The 21,331-nt window shown below is 33.0% G+C and overlaps 1 protein-coding gene across 2 annotated transcripts in view; it reads left to right on the top strand.

The window, feature by feature from the left end:
• The window catches only part of LOC145294021 (brain-specific serine protease 4-like), a 79,164-nt gene that overhangs the window by 41,014 nt on the left and 16,819 nt on the right, over nt 1-21,331 (top strand). For both annotated transcript variants that reach the window (XM_080140985.1, XM_080140984.1), the window contains 4 exons: nt 6,158-6,275; nt 11,868-11,975; nt 14,013-14,050; nt 20,127-20,286. In XM_080140985.1, the coding sequence (XP_079997111.1) occupies nt 6,158-6,275; nt 11,868-11,975; nt 14,013-14,050; nt 20,127-20,286 (424 nt within the window). The remainder of the gene's footprint in view (nt 1-6,157; nt 6,276-11,867; nt 11,976-14,012; nt 14,051-20,126; nt 20,287-21,331) is intronic.

The raw sequence follows: 21,331 nt of genomic DNA, 5'->3' as shown, positions 1-21,331 counted from the left end.
GTACTTATTTCAAGTTTTTTTTTCAAGATAACTAAATAAGACATAACAGACAATAGTGGAAATACGACGTGGTGCATCTATGACATGAAAAGAATGCTTCTATTCACTTGATGGAGGATGAAATGTTGAGTTTTAGGTCTTCCACATTTCCATTTTTAATACATAATATCAGTTTTATTTTATGGTTTTATCATGTATGTCTGTGTGCGTGTGATTTAGTGTTGCTTAGTCGAACAAAATTCGATAGAGTGCTCTATTATATTATTAGAGTGCAATATTTATTTATGAATATTACAGTTTAGATAACATGGTATGAAAGGTTCCGCCAACAACCGAAACTTAGTGAAAACTAGGAAATTTGATCGTTTTTCCATTTCCATTCGCAGGTCAATGAACTGTCTGAAAAGCAACGAATTTTTGTTAATCCCAACGTTTTGTTGTTTGTTTGTTTGTTTGTTTGTTTGTTTTCATAGCATGCTCTGATTGTTCACAAAACCTGTGCTACCACGTTATCTAAAATTAACACACACACACACACACACATATATATATATATTAATGCTGGAATCGTTCCAATATATATATGTGTGTGTGTGTGTGTGTGTGTGTGTGTGTGTGTGTGTGTGTGTGTGTGTGTGTGTGTGTGTGTGTGTGTGTGTGTGTGTGTTAGCACAGGTTTTGTGAACAATCAGAAATGAAAAAAAAAACGTTGGGATTAACAAAAATTCATTACTTTTCAGAGAGTTATATATATATATATATATATATATATATATATATATATATATATATATATATATATATATATATATATATTAACGTTTTAAAAAAGATAAGTGGAGTCATTAGAATTTGGGGGAAGATCGATGCAGGGGAAAAAAATAGACACTAAAAAATAGTCAAAAGACTATTCGACTAAAAAACAAAAAGAACCCCGTGGTACCTTTCGTCCAACCCTTGTCATGAGATTACGTCAGCAGGGATTAGAATAAAACAATTTACACAATTGAAAAATGGAGGCGAAAGGAGGAGTGAAACAAAAAAAAAATGATAAAACTACACGGGATGAATTCAATGAATGAATAACCCGTGCGTGATATATCGTCCATATTTCGGACAAAATTTAAATAAAAAAAAATCTCCCTACATCGATCTCCCCCCAAATTCTAATGACTCCACTTATCCTTTTTAAAACGTTGATAAAATTTTGTACCGCAAAAAACCTTTATCTTTATATATATATATATATATATATATATATATATATATATATATATATATATATATACTAGCGGGGATACCCAGCGCTGCCCCCCGGGTGTTTCGAGGTGTGTGTGGTTTTGGGTAAATCGAAAAAAAAAGAAGAAGAAATTGTTGCCCGGGTGTTTGTTTCCGGGGTGGAGGGGAATTAAAAAAAAAGTTATGGTTGGTAAGTAGGAAGGATCAAACACGGAGCTTTGAGGAAAATATAGTGTGAAAAAAAGAACGTGCGACGTTAATAGCTCGGCCATCCAGAAAAGTCCATTCTAGGTTCTTGTGAATTCCCATTAAGCATTGAAATTCTTTTGTTGTTTTTTGTTGTTTTGTATTTGCAAAAGATTTATGAACAGAAATAATTATAATTTTTTTATCTCCAACAATACGGGAAAAATGCAAATGCAAATAGTAAAAAACAAAAAAAGAAACAGAAAGCAACAACAAAAAACAGAAAGAAACAAAAAAAAACAGAAAGAAACAAACACAAAAAAAAACAGAAAGAAACATGGCCTGTGAAATGAAAATGTGTATTTCATTTTAGTATTTCATTTTAGTATTTCATTTTTTGTTATTGTTGTTGTTGTTGCTGTTGTTGTTGTTGCTGTTGTTGTTGTTGTTGTTGTTGTTGTTGTTGTTGTTGTTGTTGTTGTTGTTGTTGCTGCTGCTGTTGTTTTGTTTATGCCAAATATTTATCCACAGAACTTTTGTTTTTTTATCTCCAATAATCGATTTTTCAACCGTATAATTGGTGAAAGTACACCGGTTTTTATTTGTTGTTGTTTTAGTATAATTTTGTTATTGTATAGATGTCTTCGTTGTAGTCGGAGTTTGAAACCATCCTTAACACACGATGCGTGTTTAAGTAAACGTGTGTATGCATCGCTGTCATAGTCGCTTTCTTCCAATTCGAATGCCGTCTGCTTCTATTTATATAGCGTTTCTTTAATTGGGCTAATGAAACTTCCGTAAAGCGAATGTAAAAAAAATAAATAATGAATAAGTAACTAATTGGAAAGGAAGAAGTCACCTCTTCCGCTTAATATCACCTAAAAAATTACAGTAAACATAACAGAAGAAAAAATATAATAAAAGGAATAAAAAGTAATCGTTTCAGAAAGTGAAGAACGCTCGCGGCTTACACCGATGATTGCCGATGTCGCCCGATCCAAGCTTTACTGGAAATCACGGTAAATCAAGAAAATACAAAAAAGAAAAACAAAAAAAGGAAAAACTCCATATACGTGGAAATCGGCTGCATGTAAAACTGTATTTACCTGAATGTTGGCTGGGAAGTTTTAATCGCTGAGGCTATGTCGAAAAAAGAAAGGAACATGGTATAAGCACAGTTGGATACGCAATTAATAGTTGCAGACGGATAGAGTTAGATGTAAAACTTGGAATCCAATGTTAGTTCGTTTCATTTTTTTGTTTATGTAATGGACGCGATTTTCTCTATATAAACTGTAGTTATATTGCGGAGGAGCACGGATTTAGTAAATGAAAAAGGAAGCAAAAAAAGAGAAAAAGATGGTATAAGCAACCGTTAGGTTCGCTGACCCCCCCCCCTAAAAAAAGAATAAAATGTTTTTTTTAAAAAAAGAAAAGAAAGAAATGGCATAAGTAACCACTGGATTCGCTGAAATTGAAACTTGCGTTTCAACAGACGGTATCATGCCAATCCATTTTTTTAAGCAACTACGAACTGCAACCGGTGTTTCCTCGTAATGTCCCTTGTGGACGTATCCGCACCGGTGTTAAGTGGTCGCGGGGGTAGGATGAATGTAATCGAGAGAAAAGATGTTACAACTTCCATTGATTTGAATCAAACTTGGCCGTGGAGTCTCAGCAGGAAAAATATAGGGATCTAAGAATATCGAGGAAGTGGATAGATAATAGGCCCATAACACACCAGAGATATTGTGCTGCAATGCGTGCATATTGCATTTGCATGAAATGTCTTGATTTTTTATCCTATTAAGGTCAAAATCACACGGGAAAAAATGAGTTCATTTTATTTATATAGAAGAATAGAAGAATAATAGAAGAAGATAGATAGAAGATAGATAGAAGAATAGAAGAAGATAGATAGAAGATAGAAGAATAGAATAGACAGATAGAAGAATAGATAGAATAGAATAGAAGATAGAAGAGAATAGAAGAAGATAGAAGATAGATAAAAGAATAGATAGAAGAGAAGAAAAAATGAGTTCATTTTATTTATATAGATAGAAGATAGATAGAATAGATAGATAGATGGAAGAAGATAAGAGAGAAGAGAAGAAGAAGAGAAGAAGAGAAGAAGATAGATAGAAGAAGAAGATAGATAGAAAAAGAAGAAAGAAGAAGATAGATAGAATAGAAGAAGATAGATAGAGAAGATAGAGAATAAGATAGAAGATAGATAGAATAGAAGAATAGAATAGATAGAATAGAAGAAGATAGATAAATTTTATTTATATAGATAGATAGAAAGAAGATAAATAGAATAGAAGAAGAGATAGAGAAGATAGATAGATAGAATAGAAGATAGATAGAATAGAAGAAGATAGAAGATAGATAGAATAGAAGAGAGAAGATAGATAGAAGATAGATAGAACAGAAGATAGATAGAATAGAAGAAGATAGAAGATAGATAGAAGATAGATAAATAGATAGATAGATAGAAGATAGATAGATAGATAGATAGAAGAAGATAGAAGAATAGATAGAGATAGAATATATATATATAAAATATATTTTAGTCATCGACATACAGACCTGTTTCGTTGTTTCACAACTCATCAGTGCCGCTAGACTAACACCTCTCCCAAGCCGAGGATCGAACCTAGAACCGTCGTGATGACAGTCGGCAGTCCTACCCCTTGACTACGGAATCGGTGGCCGAAATTAACCTGTCCGAACGATTATTTAAATAAACATCCGTCCGCTACTCGTAGAGGGCTCAAACGTTTGTTTGTAAACAAATCGCGAGCTTCGCATTATTTCAGCTAAATTAAGTAGCGAGTAAGATAATTTACGAGAGTGCTCTACCAAAGAGGGGAGCTTTATAAAATATATTTTAGTCATCGACATACAGACCTGTTTCGTTGTTTCACAACTCATCAGTGCCGCTAGACTAACACCTCTCCCAAGCCGAGGATCGAACCTAGAACCGTCGTGATGACAGTCGGCAGTCCTACCTCTTGACTACGGAATCGGTGGCCGAAATTAACCTGTCCGAACGATTATATATTAATGATGGAACCGTTCCAATATTTTTCTGAATTTGGATGCAATTAGCGATTCCATACTAAATTCCCGGTTCTTATACTATAAACGATTCTGATTCTGATTCCGATTCCGATACTTTTTAAATCTCTATATATTTAACAATTAAATTATGAAATATGTGTGTGTGTTTATTTTCGATAATGTGTAGGAAATTTTTCATATGGGAGATTCATGTAATATAGGGCAGGAAGGGCAACGTTTTAGCCATTCTCTTAGAATGTGAAATGGCTAGAATCTTTTTTCTTTTTAACGTGTAAGTATACATACACATATGTTAAGTAAATATATATATATATATATATATATATATATATATGTACATGTATATAAATGTATGATGTAAATCACTTCGAGGATAAACTAATAGTATAATTAATCATGCATTTATTATTTTATCTAGTGGTTTCTTAATTTTATGTTGGAGAGTATTTATCTCTTTCTACTGTCGACGTACGAAGCAACATCTTCTATAGCATCTACTAATATAATAGTGACAGTGTGTGTGTTTAGAGATATACCCAAGAAGGATAGAACAAAAGGACAGATTTCGATCAACATCGGTTTGACCTTGGCATTCGCACAAGCAAATATAAGTCAGGTGTTTTGTAAATATAAAAAAAGCACTCTACATAAAATAAATCTTGGTCGCGAAATTTTGTTTACAGAGTTTTGTGGTACCGCACTATATCTTTCCTCCCCTAATTATTACTATAATTATTTGAATAACTACAATATATATAAATTGTATTTAGTAAATAACTATGGTAATAATCATATATATATATATATATATATAATTATTACTATAATTATTAATTAACAACAATTTATATATATATTGTAGTTATTCAAATAATTATAGTAATAATTATATATATATGTATATATATATACCCAATATATGTACCCAAGATGGCCGAGCTATTTATATATATATATATATATATATATATATATATATATATATATATATATATATATATATATATATATATATATATATATATACCTAAGATTGCCGGCCTGTAACAACGAATTTCTTTTCCCAAACGAACACACCAGGTTTATCATGAACAAATTAACTTTTTGTTGATGACATCAGATGGAAATCGCATTTGACGAGTGGATGGGATGAAAATTTCTATGAAAACATAAAATCATAGAATTGTCATCCTATTAACGAAACGGCTGTAATGAAGAGATCCAATGAGAAATAAACAAAAGTTATATAAGAGAAAAATGTAAGTCTTTTTATTTCACCAAAATCTTGTACTATATATATATATATATATATATATATATATATATATATATATATATATATATATATATATATATATATATATATATAGCACACTCTACATAAAAGTAAATCTTGGTTACGGAAATTGGAGAAAGAACGGTTATTTATATTTGTTTACAGAAGCCATTTGCGTGTGTGAAGGCGAAAGTCAAACCAGTCTCGATGGAAATATGTCCTCTTGTTTTTTCATTCAGTTAATGTCAATTGAGATCCTTATTCTTTTCTTGGTCCGTCAGTTTGATATATAAAAATACAACAAAAAAAAATTGCTACGGGTCTTTTTTTCTTTTTTTTCTTTTTCAAAGCTAACATCTTGTTATTTTTTAGTTACTCACCGCAATGGCAACGTCATATATTCGAAGAATGGTATTGATTTTCCTGTTTGTGTAAATAATTTCATCCAACCAGATGCTGTTATTAAGTTATGCCAACTTCTTGGGAAAGGGTGAGTATAATCTTTAAATGTAAATTGCTAGCAGATATAAAGTGAAGACGATTTATCTTCAAGTTTGTATATATGTATATATATATATATATATATATGTATGTATATATGTGTGTGTGTGTGTGTGTGTGTGTGTGTGTGTGTGTGAAGAGTTCGCGTGCAAACACGATAAAACCAATTACTTGAAAATGAGAAAATGGCGTTTTTATCGCATAAATATTGTTGGACAAAACTCACTTTCATCTTTTTTCTAACATCAATGTCAAAAGAGAGTTCCATCCTCATAGGTTCCGAAACGGCTGAGCCTATCTTTTGCAAATTTCACACAAAGGTAATTTATATATCAGGCAGCGTTCTTAGATGTGTTTTGTACAGAAATTCATCCGACAATTATCGAAAATCGAAAACATTTGATTTTTAAAATAATTGGGGTTTTTTGTTTTCTATTATAGATAATTTTTTACATAAGAATATTTTACGTTACACCGGCCTAGGGAAATAATAAAATCTTAGCAAATCATTTATTCTTTAAAAAAAAAAATAGATTTATTGATATGTAACTCAGTAGTAAATCATTCGACTACAGATCGAATGATTCTTTAAGCTCGGTTGACCTTAAAATTTTCTTTAATTTTTTTCTTATGAATTAGTTCAATTTACGATAAAAGAAGAGGTACCATTTAAAATCGTTGCAGATCATTGCTTTATTTGCATATTTTAAAATTAAACATTAACCAGAAGTTCCTTTTCCAGGGCATTCATCGTCAGCCAAAATATCAACTGACATGATATTGTAAACAAGCAGAGATGGAATTTGATGGACGCCATTATCATTATTATTTTTTGTGTATTTATTCATTTATTTATGCGAATTAGTCCACCGGGCAAATTATTTCTCGTAATATGTAATAATCAATAGAAGATTGAATGTATGATAATATATACACAATCTGCATAAATTAAAATATCATGTGTAAGCGTATTGTACGACACGTCAATATCAAGCGGTCAGCTAGTCTTATTATAAGATGACAAAAACAAGACTCATGAATTTTGCTGTAAAAGTGTATTTTGATTGAAAATGTATATATATATACAAATACTTCTGCATACAAAATCCGATCCCGCATTTTGCTAATTCCTACTCTCTGGTGAGAAGGAAAGTATTTCTTGGAAACTCCGAGGATTAAGGACTATCCATTTATCTAGTGTTTCCTTTTCAGATTAAATATGTTTTTAACTCATTTCAAAGTGTTTTTTAACATATTTTATTAACTGTTTGCTCATATATATATATATATATATATATATATATATATATATATATATATATATATATATATATAATCAGATGAATCCGCAAAATATTTTTGGCAAAATCCAATATATCCACCATATCTAAATAATATTCTGCGTGTTCCTTCTTAGTTAGTCTTAGTTACGCTTGTTCCTTCTTAGTTAGTCTTAGTTACGCTTTGAAAAGGTCAAATACAATTTTTGAAAGCCTAACTATTTTAAAGACTAATCTTCAAGTTTCTATAGATCTGATATCGAAGGTCATTCTCATATTCTTGACCAAGCATATGAGAATGACCTCCCTTTAATCTAGCTTCGTTTGCGGATATCATTATAATAATTTATGATCATTGTTGTAATGGTGAGCAAAGGAACGCTTAATAATGCAACGCTATTTCGCCGAAGAAAGAAGTTATAGAAGCGTCACGTAAAAAAAGGGAACATTTGAAATAACCATGGCAAAAAATAGAAGAACATTGTCTACTAAGAGATGCTAGACTGAAGGAGTAAATTAAAGAATGTCTATTACGGATGAGAACTCGGATGTGGAGAAAGTATATTTGGATAACGAGGCTATTGTCCAGAAGATTTTTTACTTTTAGATTATCATAGGAACACAGGAAGGCACTGGCACTTGTGCGATTGAAAGAGACAGGAGTGGATGGGGTAAATGTGAAAACCGTTATCACCGTCGGCCAGTTATAGTCTATCAGACCGTTATCACCGTCGGCCAGTTATAGTCTATCAGATATACGTACACAATGAGATAAGGATGGAAGTGAACCATGGCCATTGAGGGGTCAGGATATTTGTTGCACACAGGAAAATGACGTGAGAATTATACAATGGGCGTGTAATGTGAATATTAAGGACAGTCTTAGATCCAATGACCTCAGATAAAGACTAAATTGTGACAATACATGAAGAAGGCAAAAGACTTCCTTGGTTTGTTTTTGTATTCCTTTTGGGATAATTTACTTTTTATGTGATTCATCGCTTCGTCTCTTTGTTTGTAGAATCTACCTTTACCGTTTTCTTGGATTTTTATTGTTGTTATTGTTGGAAGTGGTGGTGGTAGTGTTGTTACTGATGTTGTTGTTGTGTTGTTGCTGGTGGTGGTGGTCTTAACTGTTGGATGTTTTTTAATTGGATTTTTTCCTTGAATCAATTCCTTTGACTTTAGACATTCAAGTTGTACCTCAACACTTTGGCCGTTCCTAACATGCAAGCCTTTTCCAAAATTGGAAAAGGAATTGTTTCGTCAATCTGTTTAAGCCGCTTATAGTGGCTGTTCGTTGTGGTCTCAATTATTAATATTTACTTACTATGAGTAGTCACACAGGTCATCATCAAAGATTTCTCTTTGAGAACAATGTTCTCTGGAGTCCGATTGACAGCAAGTCTCATTAGAGTTCAATAATCTTCTCATATGAATATGCGTTATCGCAACAGCTGTTTGCCATTGAATTTTCATTGGCAGCGATCATTGGTCTTCAATGGAATTTGGGTAGTAATAAGCCTCCCTAAGGTTCCATCCTCTTTGCACTCAATCAAAGGATACCTGGCAAGTGCTTTCTCTCCTAGGTCTTTCTATCTTCTTTGACCCTCCTTGATTATTTGGTGTGGCGTCAGTTAATGGTGACACACACACACAAGGAAGAAAAAAGGAAAATTGGTAAAATAAAAAGGAAGAAAAAAAGGGGAAAATGAAAAGGATAAGTGGAAGGCAGAGGCACAAGGGAGTTAACTTACAATTAACAGTTTCAGGTTTTCATGATTTCATGTGATGTTCCTTTATGTTTTATATCTTTGGCAGTTTCTATATATCGGGCTTGTACCTGTAGCTCATATGTGTAAGTCTCTACATTCAAGGGTTTTCCTTAATATTTCAGCTGTTTTCATTATTGTTATCCGTTGTATCTTCTCAGTCATCCCTCTGGTTCCAATCTCTCCCAATCTTTTCAAAAGTTTTTCGGGCTGGTTCCTAATGCTCCTGCCATTAGTGATGTTATTTTGACTTTCTTCATCTTCATCTTCATCTTCCATATATATTTGAGCTCTCCGGCCAGGTACGGGTATTTAGTATGCTTCTCTGTCTTCTTGCTCTTCATTCTGTGGGCTGCTGAAACGGCAACAAGTCTACAATCTTGCAGGAATTTTTGTTTCTTGTAAACTATTATGACATCTGATCTTCCGGCTTGAATGAGCTTATTCATTATATACCCATGTCCTATAGAATTTTGTGACTTTCATTTTCAATTATTGTTTCTGGTTTGTGATTGTACCATTTGTCAGAGTGTTCAAAATGCAGTTGTTAGCATAATTCTCAGTGTAGTGCCTTCTCACTTGATCGTGTCTACTTTTATATCCTTTTTGAGCTATTTTGCTGCATTCGCTTAATATGTAGTTCACCGTTTCGTCTCTTTGTCCACAAAGTCTTCATTTGCTGTTTTCTTGTATCTTGTCGATCCTTACTTTGATGTGGTTGTTTCTAATTGCATTACCTTGTGCAGCTGTTATTCTCTGTTTAGGTTTCCTTTTTTGTAGCCATGTCCAAATGTTTTCGTTGGTCTCATCTTTTGTCATCCTTATGAATCGTCTATGTAGCCGTTTCTCTTCCCGTTTTTCTTTCTTTTTTTTTTTTGTCTTTTTCCCCTGTTTTGCTTTTTTCAGTGTCTCTTGTCGTGGTAATTATTCTTTGGGTGCATTGTGTATTTTTCTCATCCTTTTTTGTGTCATTTACAAAGTCTGCTATACAAACCAGCCTTCTTCATCCGTCTTTCCTTTTCACATAGTCGGTCAGTATCATCCTTTGGGTGTAGTGTATCGTTTATAGTCATGAGTTTCCTGGGTTTTTTTATTATTATTGGTTTTTTTTTTTGGTTTTTTCGAGATGCCTTAGCTCTTCTTTGGTCCAGCCTATAACTTTCACACAGGTTATAAAGGATTTCTCCTTGAGAACAATCTGTGGTGTTCCCTGGAAGCTGAGTGACAACAAGTCTCCCCAGATTTTCCAGTACTCTCCACCTCTTTCAATAATATTTGCAAGTAAATTTGCATTATCGCAACAGCCGCTTACAATTGATTTCTAGCTAACAGCGGTCATTGGTCTCCACTGGAGTTTGAGTGGCAATAAGCCTCCCCAAGGTACCAGTTCTCTTCGCACTTTTCCAGCGGAGGTCTAGTCAGCGATCTCTCCACAGTCTTTCTATCTTCCTTGGACCTTCTCGGTTATTTTGCATCATTCTTTGGGGGTAGTTGATTGGGTAATGAGAAAGAGGAAAGCGAGGATGGAGAACTTATAGATATGTAGCTTCAATGTTCTTGGTTCCATGTAACGTTTCGTGTTTTTATCTCTGCAGTAGCTAGTCTGGCTCGCACATGTGGCTCATGTATTAGTCTCCGCATTCCAGGGTTTTCCTTAATATTTCAGTTGTTTTCATTATTGTTATTCGTTGTATCTTTCCAGCCTTTCCTCTGATTCCAATTTCTCCCATTCTCTTCTCAAAGTTTTTCGGAATTTTTCCTAGTGCTACTACTATCTTGATTTTTTTTTTATCATCCATATCCCTTTCAGCTCTCTGGCTAGCTCTGTGTATTTGATCCGTTTCTCCTTTTCTTTGATATTTATTCCGTGGTCAGCTGGGACAGCAAAGTCTACGATTTAGCAGGACTTTTCTTTCTTGTTAATTTTTACAGCATCCGGTCTTCTAGCTTGGATGGGTTTATCCGTTTATTATTATTATTATTATTATTATTATTTATTATTATTATTATTATTATTATTATTATCATTATTATTATTATTATTATTATTATTATTATTATGTTTGTTAACTTCACGGTGCTGTGATGTTTTACACCGTTCTTTTATTCTTTTTTTTTTTTTTTTTTACTCAAGAGCGGGCTTTTACACCAAAGCTAGTGAGCATAGTCAAAGTGTCAATTAAATGAAAAGCGCCTGGCGTAGGATATTTGCTGTTCCAAGCAGAACTGATTTCTGGAGTACGGTGATCTTGTACTGGATTCCGAAGGAGTTCAACTGTTTCTCTATATCATCTGGAATTGAACCAAGTATTGAACTCCTTAGGAACTAAGTACAACGTCACTGTATTATTATTATTATTATTATTATTATTATTATTATTATTTGAATCTGAAACCATGTGACTATTGTGAAGAAACTTTTTTCATAACTATTAATATCTATATCTATATGCATTATTATTATTATTATTATTATTATTATTATTATTATTGTTATTATTATTGTTATTATTATTATCTTTTATACAGTCTAGGAAAAATTGGAACTTGTGAAAAGCAAGGACGTGGAATTGTATTTGTTCAAAATCGCTCTGCCGTAGATGAACGCCTAATAAATTTTACACCTGGAAATGTACAGTAAGTTTTGTTTTTATTCCGATTTTAATAATAGATAATTAAAAATACTTGTCTACGCCAGATTTCTCAACTTTCGTCTGTACGTCAAAACAAAACTGAAATTTTTACTTTTTATGTAATACTAAATCATCGCTTACTAAGACTCAAAGGCCACTCGAGGATAAGATTTAATGAGTTTCTCGTGTAGATGATGAGACAATACATTGATGATGGGTTACGAGTGCTGAAACTAGGCAGAATCTGATTATTCAAGAGGACGAGTCTACAAAAATCTGATAATATTAGACTTGAAAAGGGCCCTGTTGTCGTCAACTGGAAAGCAGTCCTGGTATATTGTATTACACAGACGAATAGTTTCGAAAAAAATAAACTATTTTTTTTCATAGAAATTATGATTAATTTTAGGTATACAGAGAAAAAAAATTAAAGTATTTACTTTAAATTCTAATAAAAAATACTTCATTTGGGAAGGCTAGGCGCTGTATGTACCGCGCCGAGTCATAAGAAAATTCCAGGTTGGTATCTGAAGGTGCATTAATTCACTGGGAGGGATGTAACCCTAGTCTTAGTTAAGTCATGCATCTAGGCGAAGGTAACTCTGATGACTTCGGCAGCAGGGCGTAGGATGGCCATGGAGGAGGATGAATCTTTAGCCGATTAACGATTCTATGGTATTAAGAGTTACGTTATTCGAGTGCAGCTATGTGGATGATCTAAGGACAACAGATAGGTGCAAACAGGTGAGTCAGATACCACTGTGCTGAGGAAGGTAATGGCAACCCACCCCATGTATTCTGCACATGTCATGTCAAGTCATGCGATGTCTTTAAAAAAAGAAATTAGATCAACAATGGACCGAAGCCTATGGAGAACACTAACCGTGATTTTATTTACATGGACATGGCACGACACAAGAAGGAGATGATTAGATAGAATTGACACTATTATAAATTATTTCAACCTGCTATATGGTCAGAAACAATGTAACAACGTTGGTAATAAAAGCTTTTATTTCTTTCTTACAACAATTTCCTTCTTGTAACAGAGCGCGGGTGCGTGTATGGCAGCTGTATGCAAATGCCGAGTCGTGTGCGAAGTGACGTCACGGCGAGGAAGAAAGGAAAAAGTATAAAAAGAAGAACGTATACACAGATCAGGATCACGTTAGAGAGAGAGGGGGGGATGACGATCACGTTTTATTCGGCAAATAAATGTCGTTGTTTCAACGGGGAAAAAAGTGATTCCAGTTATTCCGTGTTGGGTCCCGAGTGTCTACATGTAAACGTGATGCTAACGTTTACAATACGTAGCGTTTTACTAATTATGGGCGATAAATTAAGGCACAACAAACGCACGTCGACTGCTTCCGTTGATTCTCAATTCATGTGATATTTAGGCAGGCCATTCGAGTAACCCGGGATCCTTATATTGAGAACAAGAAACAAATCGATTTTGATTTAGACGGACTGGCATACTGTTTCTTTATTTAAAAAATATTATGGTTTGTTTTTCAGACTCGAAATGTCTTCAAGCCCATCTCTCATGTGGTTAAATAATAAATTGTTAAGTATTCTGTAATTTCAACAATAGATTCTAACTATGCAATACTTTCATCCAACAATTTTGCGATTAAAGTCGTCACACTATTGTCCAAATTCACCCCGCCTTTGAAAAAAAAAACAGGCTTTTTATTCAAGCCGACATCATCTCGTTAGCTTATGGAGTAACGAGAAATCTCGTTACTTCATAAGTATATAACTAGATGCAGCGAGCATTGTTTGTTGGTTTTTTTGTTGTTGTTTTTTTGTTTGTTTTTTGTTTGTTTGTTTGTTTGTTTGTTTGATTTTGTTTGTTTTTGCCTGTGACCAGATTCTTCAATACACAAAATCAACTATTATTATTAGCTTACGAACGGCGACCAGACAATTTACTACGTTTTATTTGCATAATTATTTTATGGGACAACTCTGTATTTTCACATTAAACCGTGCATCTATAAAATTGTATTTTTATTGCATTTTTTGTTGCTGCTTACAGGAACTGTTTTCTGATGAATCTGACATGTTCTAATAAAGGTAAACAGTTTATTTTATTGCATTTATTCTATTGCCTTTGTATAATAACAAAATATACCTATTTAGTAACGCCAAATTAAAACAGGATTACCTATTTAGTAACGCCAAATTAAAACAGAATTACAGTGGAAATTCGTACGTTAATCGATTAGTTTTTAGCTTAAAACTTTTTATGAAATTAATCTCGTACTGATTCTTTTATTCTGATATTGAAAAAAATCATAGTCACAAAATATTTTACGAAAAAAAAATTCATCAATGAAAATTTTTTAATGGAAATGTTTTTCATTGTATATAAACCTTTTCATCTTTTTCAATAAATTACTAAATTATTCCATGATATCAAGCAAAAATTGCTGACTGAATTATTTTTATACGTTAAATTTTTAGATTTTTTATTTTTTTTCAATTTTAAGCCTAATAATTAGGTAAACTTAGTTTATATCTGGATTGTTGCCTATTATCAACCATATATTTCTATCCGGAATTCAGCCTTCTTCTATAATATAAATCTCGCCTATTTGATTAAATGTATGTATGTATGTATGTACGTATGTATGTATGTATGCATGTATGTATGTATGTATGCATGTATGTATGTATGTATGTATGTATGTATGTATGTATGTCTCAGAAAAACTTTCGACAGAGGCGACGGATTTTCACGAGATCAGTATCGTTTGGAATCTCAACCCTTTCGGACGATAAATCTCGAAAAATTGGCTAAAAGCATTAATTCCTTCACCCTCAACTGGGTATTTTTCTACAAGGAGGGGGTCGCTTTTTTTCGCCAATATTTTCGAAAGTAATCCCCCTTTCCGATTGACTAGCCTTAATTTAAACCTTCACCACTTCCGGTTACGTTTTTTGCTTTTTTCACGGTCTTTTACCCCTTCACGGTACGGGTTTGATCCTGCCTACCTACTAACACTTTTTATTTATTTATTTATTTATTTATTTGCTTAAGCACACATGCAACGCCGGGCACCCAGGCTAGTATTCGTTAAAATCTATTATAATTACACACCATTAGTTTACATCCGGGCTACAGCTTTATTCGCTTAAACCTGCTATCATTAGAACCTTCTGGTTTACATCCAGGTTATAACCGAATATTTTTATCCTGGTATCATTAGCAACAATTCATTTACATTCAGGCTGTAATCTTTTCAACTTGATATCATTAGCAACACTGCTTTATATCCGGGTTGTAGCCTTATTTTTTTAAGCCTAGTATCACCACAAAACATTTGTTCTGTTTTGTTTTTCCTGATTATAGTCTTATTTTCGAAGTGTGGTATCATTAGCAATCATTTGATTACATTAGGGTTAGAACCTTAATCGTTTAAACCTGGTATAAATAGCAACTGCTGGTTAACATCTGGGTTACAGCCTTATTTTTTAATCATGATAACATTTATATATATTATTCCTTATTGGAATTTTTTTTATTTTTGAGATGAGCATTGTATGTTAATTTTATTTTATTTCGGACTATTAGTCTCATCTTATCTTTTTTACCACCTGACGAAGGCCAGAGGAAGTTGGCCGAAACGTTGTGCACCAATAAAAAGATAAGATGAAACTAATAGTCCGAAATAAAATAAAATTAATATGATAACATTAGCAACCATTTGTTTACATCCGAGCTATAGCCTTATTTTTTTAACCCAGTATCATTGCCAACTACTGGGTTACATCCGAGCATAGCTCTACTTTTCAAGCCTGTTACCATTAACAACCATTCGTTTACATCCGAGTTATAGCTATTTGTTTAAGCCTAATATCATTAGCAACCATTTGTTTCAATCCGGGTTATAATCTTTATTTTAAGTTTGGTATAATTGGAAACTATCTGCATGCATCCGGATTGTAGTTTTTCTTTTAAGACTGATAGCATTAGAAACCATTTGTTTACATCCGGGTTATAATCTTATTTTTTAAGTTTGGTATCATTAGCAACCATCTGCAGACACCCGGATTATAGTTATTCTTTTTAGTCTGATAGAATTAGAAACCATTTGTTTACATCCGGGTTATAGACTTTTTAAAACTTGGTATCATTAGCAACCATTTATTTACATCAGGGTCGCAACTAATCTTTTAATCATTAGCAATCATTCCTTTGCATCCAGATATAGTTTTATTTTTTTAAGTCTTGTATCATTACCAAACATTCGTTTACATCCGGATAATAGTTTTATTTATGAAACCTGATATCATTAGCAATCATTTGTTTACATCAAGATTGTAGCTATTCTTTTGGGCCTGAAATTATTAGCAATCGCTATAGCGGTTTGAGAAAAGAAGCAATTAGAGAAGCTATGTTTTCTTTATTAAGATATTATAATTTTTTTTATTGTTATCATTATCATTTTATTATTATTATTATTATTATTATTATTATTATTATTATTATTATTATTATTATTATTATTGGTGTTGTTGTTGTTGTTGTTATTTACTCACTAAAAGTCCCCAAACACGGCATTATCAGTGATTGCTCACTGGCAATAACAAGTGGTATTCCTTGAAGTTTCAATGTCGTCTTCCCAGATTTTCAATACTGATCATCTCTTTCGATAACCAGTGTAGACCATGCTAAATCAATATAATACTAAAATTACAATTATTTTCTTCATCTGTACGGCATAATCACCTTGACACACCGGTTCCCGTCAGATCACTGAAGTTAAGTAACGATGAGCTTGGCCAGTACTAGATGGGTAACCATTTGGGGAATTCTAGGGACTGTATGTGCTTTCCGCTTCTCTAGGCATTGCTTTCAGTCGTCTTGAACCTCCACTTGCCACTGGTATTCAACAATGTCGACACAAGAGAGGTGTGGTTGGAGATTGCGCACATCTCGCCACAAAAATTTCACGCGCAGGCCCCCTTACTGTGGGTATCCATACTCTGTCAAGACTGAAGGAAGCCTATTTTTTCTTCATCTATATATCTATAAAAGTGAGAATGTGTGTGTGCGAGAACAATTCTCAACCTATATACTAAACGGATTCTTTATCTACAGACTTGAAATTTGTTATATAGAGTATTTAGACACGTGAAAAACTTTTTAATCGGTTTTAATTCAGAAAAAAAGCTGCTAAGGAGTCAAGATTGAAAAATTGGTACGCGGATGGGTTATCGAAATTTTTATCGGTTTGTCAATTGTTTACGAATACGCATGCATGAATCGTTTACAGGACAGATTCATTATGTTAAGAATAAGTAGGTTTGCAAACACTTTTTAAAGATCATATCAAACTGGCCTAATGGTTATCGTATTTGACTCGCTGTTTTTACGTTTATGTTTCGATCTCAGCACGAGTATTTTTTTTTTTTACTTACAATAAGTGAACTGTTTAGAAAAAAACATAATACTCGCATGCACATGTCTCAGTTTCTGTATGAATTAAAATACAATATATACGTATTTTATGACCGGGCAACGCCGGGAGGCCCGCTAGTATTTTATATTCCTTTCATTAATTTGGCAGGATTTTTCCTTATTGCTGACCATTATCATGTCCAGCCTTCTTACTTAAATGAGTTTGTTTGTACCTCCATATCTCAGAATATTTTGTCATTTCCAATTTCTTATATTGTTTCCAGTTGGGGTCTGTATCCCTTGTCTACATGTTTAAAGTGCAAGTGTTTCAATAGTTCTGGACGGATTGCCTTTCCTACACATTTGTGTGTGTTTTGTATCTAGGAGGATAATTTGCTGCATTGAGATTTACTGTTTTGTCTCTGTTTCTACAGCGTCTACATTTACTTTTTTTCTTGTAATTGGTTTATTTTGACTTCGAGTTAATTAGTTTTAATCGGGGTTTTGTTTCTCTGTCAATAACTATTCCATTTATTTGTTTAAGTATCCTTTTCGTAGCTACACCCAGGTATTTTCGTGTGTATTTTCTCTGGCTAGTCTTTATAAGTCATTCATGTAGCTGCTTCTTCTCTTCCCAATTCTCTTTCCTCGCTTTTCGGTTTTCAGTTTCGCTGCTCACAATATTCGCCAGCCTTGTAGTCTATCCTTTCTCTGTTGAGATCTTGAACAATTTACTTTTTAGCCAGTCTGTTTAGAGTCCATGGGATTGAGCGCTGGTGGTAGGATATTTTTCAGGATTGTTTTTTTACATACAATTAAGGTTGTTAAGTATCATTAGTAGCGATAAATTGCTTTTCTGCTCGGCACTTTCGGAGATGATAGTACAGAATATTATGTTTATATGTAAAGGGTCTATATACTGTATGCATATATGACATGTATATAATGTGTGTATGCACGTGCTTCTGTTTACTGCTGACGTGTCGTCTATTTGTGTTCATATATTTCATGTAATTTTCTCTAGTTATGTGTATATTTATAACAGTTTATTTTTGTGTATGCGTAACAAAAGCGTGGATACAATTCTATCGAGTGTATATCGGAGAATAGTGAAACATACCTTCTATCTGGTTTATCTTGCGGTGGCGGCTTCTTGGAAAAAAAACTTCAATATGAGAATTCTTGCAGTATTTATAGCTTTTATTTCCCAATGCTTCCCTATTAAAAAGTTCTACATCTTAATTATCGAACCCCACACTCTAATTGGAGCCATCACGATTCATTGACCGTCTTTCTCCATCTCCGATTGTCAACTCCTGATACAGACTGACTTAACTAACTTCCCACGTGTAAATCTATAATTCATTACGTCATTATTCACGTAACCAAAGAATCAAAACGCATCACCTATTGCATTTGTTTCAAAATTCCTGTTTGTTATAGCATTCCTACGTTAACATTCCTGTAAGCTGTTAAATGTAAATATTTCAACTATAAATATTTATTTCGCTTTGATAACGTTCCTTCTGACATTTTACCTTTTAGAAATCATAACAATCGAACATTATAATACTCATCTCGATTATTTTACTTTGCGATGTTTTCCGGTAGACTAACAACATAACAAGAAGACCGAACTTAGGGTTAACTCAGTGAGTTTTCCAAAAGCGCGATTTTACGCATAGAGGTGTGTCCTCTAAAGTATTTACAACGTAGATGACTGCCATGCTAACATTTAAGCTTTATGTTCGATTATTTTGCATCTGAACACATCACTATCTGTTAAGTAACTATCTTGCTTTCAAATGATTCTACCTTTTTACTTCTTTTTTTTGTTGTTATGATGCAACTTAATCGTATACCGTTCTATTTAGCACCTTAAGTGGCTTCATAGTTTGTCTGGAGTGAATCCCATAAAGACAATTAATACGAGAAACATTAACTTATTTTCTGCTTTCTCACTTTATCTAAAAAAAAAAAAATCTAGTCCTCTATTTTTTTTTCATCCCCCCCCCAACAAAAACTGCGAAAACATTTTATATGAACAACTACCGAACCTTTCCTGTTTTTTTTTGGGGGGGGTCATATTTTCCATATTTAATTTCTTTTGTTGCTTTTAATTTTCTTTCGTTTAAAACTCGACCCCTACTGTGGGGAAATGGCACGTGTTTCTCAATTCGCAATCCCTGTCTTCCTTACTTCTTTTTGAACAAATAACTCAACATTTTTCTCTTTTTTTTTCTTCTTTCCTTCTTTTCACGTGCGTATCGCCTTTTTGTTTTTATTATTATTATTATTATTATTATTATTATTATTATTATTATTATTACTAGCAGGACCTGTGGAAATTCCACAGTAGCATCTTTCATATGTAATATATAGCTGCTGGGCATTTTATGGGCGTTCAGCATGAATGAAGACACCATCATATCATTCTAGTCTTTTTGTTAAAATTGTATCGCCCCCTCTCCTTACTAAAATAATAACTTTGATATATTGTCTGGGCTGATGATTTCATTACAAACACACCAATCAATTAACTCACATTTTATCATTTTTCATAATTCTTGGATATGTTTCTAATTTCGACTATAATTTTTCATAATTTTAACCCACATTATTGCCCAACCTTACTAAAATAATAACTGATATATTATCAAAATTATAATCAAATTATTATTATTATTATCATTATTATTATTATTATTATTATTATTATTATTATTATTATTATTATTTATACAGATTGTGGTAAAAGTGCCAAACAGTTGGATCGTCTGATTGTAGAAGGTGCAGTTGGTGACCAATTTCCCTGGCAAGTTGTTGTGATAGTAAATCATATTAAACATTGTGTGGGAACCCTGATCAACAAATATTTGGTTTTGGTAGCGACCCATTGCATCACGTAAGTTCTAGAAAGATCTGTAGAGAGTTACGTTATAACTGAGGAATATCGCATTAATTTTTATTTTTAATGAGTCCCTACAGGTTATTGTTTTTTAAAGTACATATAACAGAAAAATTATCGCTACGATCCAAGACGCTAGGTTTAAATAATGTTCCGTCTACAAAATCGATATTTGACTCTGCCTCTAAATATGTTAGGAAATTTTTCGATCCGTATTATCGTATAATCATGCAAGCCGTACCCCACTTCGACGTTCACTGGCCCCATAAACGCATGTGCCGTGTGCTTCTTCTTCGTCTGGTCGTGTCGATTCCAGTACAGGCGATCGCCGAGAGTACAAACGCTAGTTTATATTTTGTATTATAAATAAAGTAACAATGCAAACACGTATATTGTGTACAATTGACTGGTTGAATATAGGGCCGTGCGTAAGTGTTGTTAGAGCTCTCCGCTACCGCCAACATCTAAGTTAGGCCTCCCAACTCCCAAGCCGAGGATATCAGTTAATACCTAACTGAGCTTATTTGCGTGTCGAGACCAATTATTTACGTCCATTCGAGGTCTTTTGCTCATTTGTTCGTCTCATCGTTTGTTCAAGCCCATCTGCTGGTTTACTCAAACTAATCTATATGATTAATTCGTTGCTTAAGTATATCTACTTTTGACCAGAAATCTTAAATGCCCAGTCTTTTTCAGTTTCTCTCGACGGAACTGGTTACATCCGTATTTTCTCATATATTTAAAATATATATATATATATATATATATATATATATATATATATATATATAAATTCGTATTCCTGTCTGTTTATTTGTTCACAAATTGATTAATATATACAAAAGGTACATTACTTTAACACTTCATTAATTCCTATGTATAGTATTATTCTTGCAAAATAGACGATTAAGAGATGACCTTATTTGCATATTACATTAAGGTAAATCGATTTATTAAATAGTGGTGTGTTAGTTATTGTTTATAGTGAGCGGATTGTTTTAAGTGTTCTATTTAAGTTTATTAGTTAAATTTGATTTATATT

The sequence above is a fragment of the Euprymna scolopes genome, chromosome 15 (genome assembly GCF_053919585.1).
Source record: "Euprymna scolopes isolate OS-2025 chromosome 15, ASM5391958v1, whole genome shotgun sequence".
NCBI lineage: Eukaryota > Metazoa > Mollusca > Cephalopoda > Sepiida > Sepiolidae > Euprymna > Euprymna scolopes.
The sequence above is the reverse complement of the archived record's forward strand: the minus strand, read 5'-3'. Positions and strand labels throughout refer to the sequence as shown.